Source organism: Chironomus tepperi, unplaced genomic scaffold (genome assembly GCF_022539635.2).
Source record: "Chironomus tepperi strain 1889 unplaced genomic scaffold, CSIRO-AGI_Ctep_v1 contig_82, whole genome shotgun sequence".
Lineage (NCBI taxonomy): Eukaryota > Metazoa > Arthropoda > Insecta > Diptera > Chironomidae > Chironomus > Chironomus tepperi.
In genome coordinates, this window is record NW_027226204.1 from 893,206 (window position 1) to 895,912 (window position 2,707).

A 2,707-nucleotide genomic window follows, 5' to 3' on the forward strand; every position below is an offset into this window, starting at 1 on the left:
GATTAATGTAATTTAGAGCAGTTTATCAATTTAAAAAGGTGAAATTACTGTCTTGGAGCTGTTGTATCTTGAGTTTTGAGCAAATTGATGTCTTATCTTTACATAGTACCGTTTATCTTAACCATTAAACTGTATTCGTGATGTATTAGTCTATAAAGTTCAATAATTTCACTATTAAACCATTCATGAGGTTATAACGTTCATTTGAGATTTGAATAATATTTATATTGTTCATAGTTGAAAACCCCTTTTCATACAAAAGTTCAGTCTGTTTTTGAAATCCAAAGAATAAACATCACTGTAAACAAATAAATCCGTAAGAAAGACCTTTAATTAAACTTCAAATACCACAACTCCAAAACATGACATAAAGTTGGATATAATTCGAAACAATTCAACAACATATCCGACCGTAATATAATCAAAGGTTGCTGAAAACAATCATATTCGTCAAATGAATGCTATTTGATTCTAAGATTACTGTCGAGATTAGTTAGTGGACCACAATGATAGCAATGTTTCAAGGTGTGCTGTTCAAGAAATGCTAAGTTATAAGATTCACCGGACAAATTGAATGTGATGTTATGTCATTAGAAGTCTACATGATCTTGACTGCTCAGGATGTTGATTATTATGCTTAAGAAAATTGATTTTTTGACCAGAATCAACTCTATTTACGTTTGTATCACGTTTAAACTGACGGAATCTCCTTCATACGTCTACAAATACCTAAAATCCACCTCCAATATCAAAAGAGCTTACACAAATTAAGAATCACGTTGTTAATTACATTTTTACGATCTTTTCCTATATATTTGTACTTAAAATTTTAATTCACAGTAAATCTTTACAAATTGAAACTTAAGCTCATATAAATGCACAACTTAAAACAAAGATAAGAACTAATATGGGAAATATAATATAAACACCCATTCTTGGCGTGCATTGAGAAACTAGTAATGAAAAATCTTCATCCTCATGCTCAATTCCATCTTTAGTTGGAACTTCCACAATGACTACTTCATCAGAAAACATTTGAACCTTAAAATTACAGTTCGTCGAATTAATGCAGCCTTTTGTTTCGGATATGTTTGAATACAGGTAGCTTGGCTTAAAAATATCAAATACCGCATGAATGTGATTGTAGGCATCATCGTTGTCCGAGAAAAATATGTAGTAATAATATCCATTTGTATTGACATCATGTTTGCTGACTAGATGTGCACCTTGTTCCAAATATTTGACGCTATTACAATTTTTAGATGGTGGAAAATATTTGGCGACCAGAATCTGTCCATCAAAGCATTCAAGTAGTGAATTCTCAAAACTCGATATCGAGTCAGACTCATTTTTGGGACGATAGCTTTGAGCATTACCACCATGATTAATACCTCTATCTAAAATTGTATCACGTTTTGCTCTATTGTTCTCAATGTGCGATTGTTTATGTGTATTGGAATCAGAAAATCTCTTCTGTTTCTTATTGCTTGAATTATTGTGACGTTTGCTGTGGCTTTTAATTCCATTTTTGTTTGTCTTACTGCTCTCGTTACTCTCTGATTGTTGTTGTTTGTTTGTGACTTGAACATCTTCCTCATTGTTCGGTAAAGTCGTTTCTTCTTCTTCTAAATCAGGCAATAATGTATCATTGTGCTGTTCCTGTACGTCATCATCAACCTCTTCAGCAGCGTTATCAAAAATTGATTCATTATCAAGGTGAGTATTTTCCTTTGGTGATTGATTTGGATTTTCTTCTTTTGTCGTTATGTACGGACCAACAATTTCAGCTGCTGTTTCAAATGTCACTTTAACTTGTGACTTTTCAGCATTGTACGCGACACCAAATTTATTTTTGTTATGTTCTAATAGTCCACATGTCCGCAAATTTCGTTCTCCTTTTACGACAAGTATTCGTGACCCTTCAAATAAGGAACAAACTTTTAATTCCACTGTTGCACCATTCATCAAATAAAATCCCCAATATTCTAAAGTATCATCGGGTAAGATCATAGACTTTTTTAGTCTTATATGCTTCCTTGTATTTGCTTCAGATGGCATATGATGTAATTGAAAAGCATTGAATGAAGTATTCATTTTAAGCACATGCTCTTGGCAGAAGATTGATGAAATTCCTTGTCGTACTTCCAACACATCAGATTCAGCGACGGAATAAATTGTATCTTTAAAAACTTCATGTTTAAGATACAACGGAAGTATGATTAAAGTTGTTGGAACTATTGTCACTAAACAGCAAAATGTCAAGACTCTTTTAACGCCCTGCAAGTCATTTCTCTTTGGATTTGAATACTTTTCTAACGTATTCATTGATGTATAATGATACGTCGTTTTATAGTATATGGAAGCATTTGTTTTTGACTCATTATTCTCAAAAGATAACATTGTTTTATTAATAATATTTTTTTTGGCAATTTTAAAAAACCGAACTGTACGTTACGACTACTTGTTAAAGACTGAACAATACAGTTGAGTGTTTTAAAAGCTGTTGGAATGATTATTTTATTATTTTATGAATATAATTTAGGGTATTTGTCTTTCTGATATAAACAATGAAATTCTTAAAATTATATTTTCAAATTTTTTATTCAAATATCAATAAATGTATTCTTTTTCAGCTTCAGATAGTTTAATTAGCATATAATAAAGCATATGCAATGATTCTGTACCAAAAGAATTCAATCTAAAGTAG

The 2,707-nt window shown here is 31.2% G+C and overlaps 1 protein-coding gene across 1 annotated transcript; it reads right to left on the minus strand.

The window, feature by feature from the left end:
* Positions 1-791: 791 nt before the first annotated feature.
* Positions 792-2,456, minus strand: LOC139085747 (uncharacterized). The gene has a single exon (XM_070633889.1). It carries the CDS (start codon positions 2,398-2,400, stop codon positions 868-870), a length of 1,533 nt encoding a protein of 510 aa, XP_070489990.1. The 5' UTR covers positions 2,401-2,456; the 3' UTR covers positions 792-867.
* Positions 2,457-2,707: the final 251 nt, after the last annotated feature.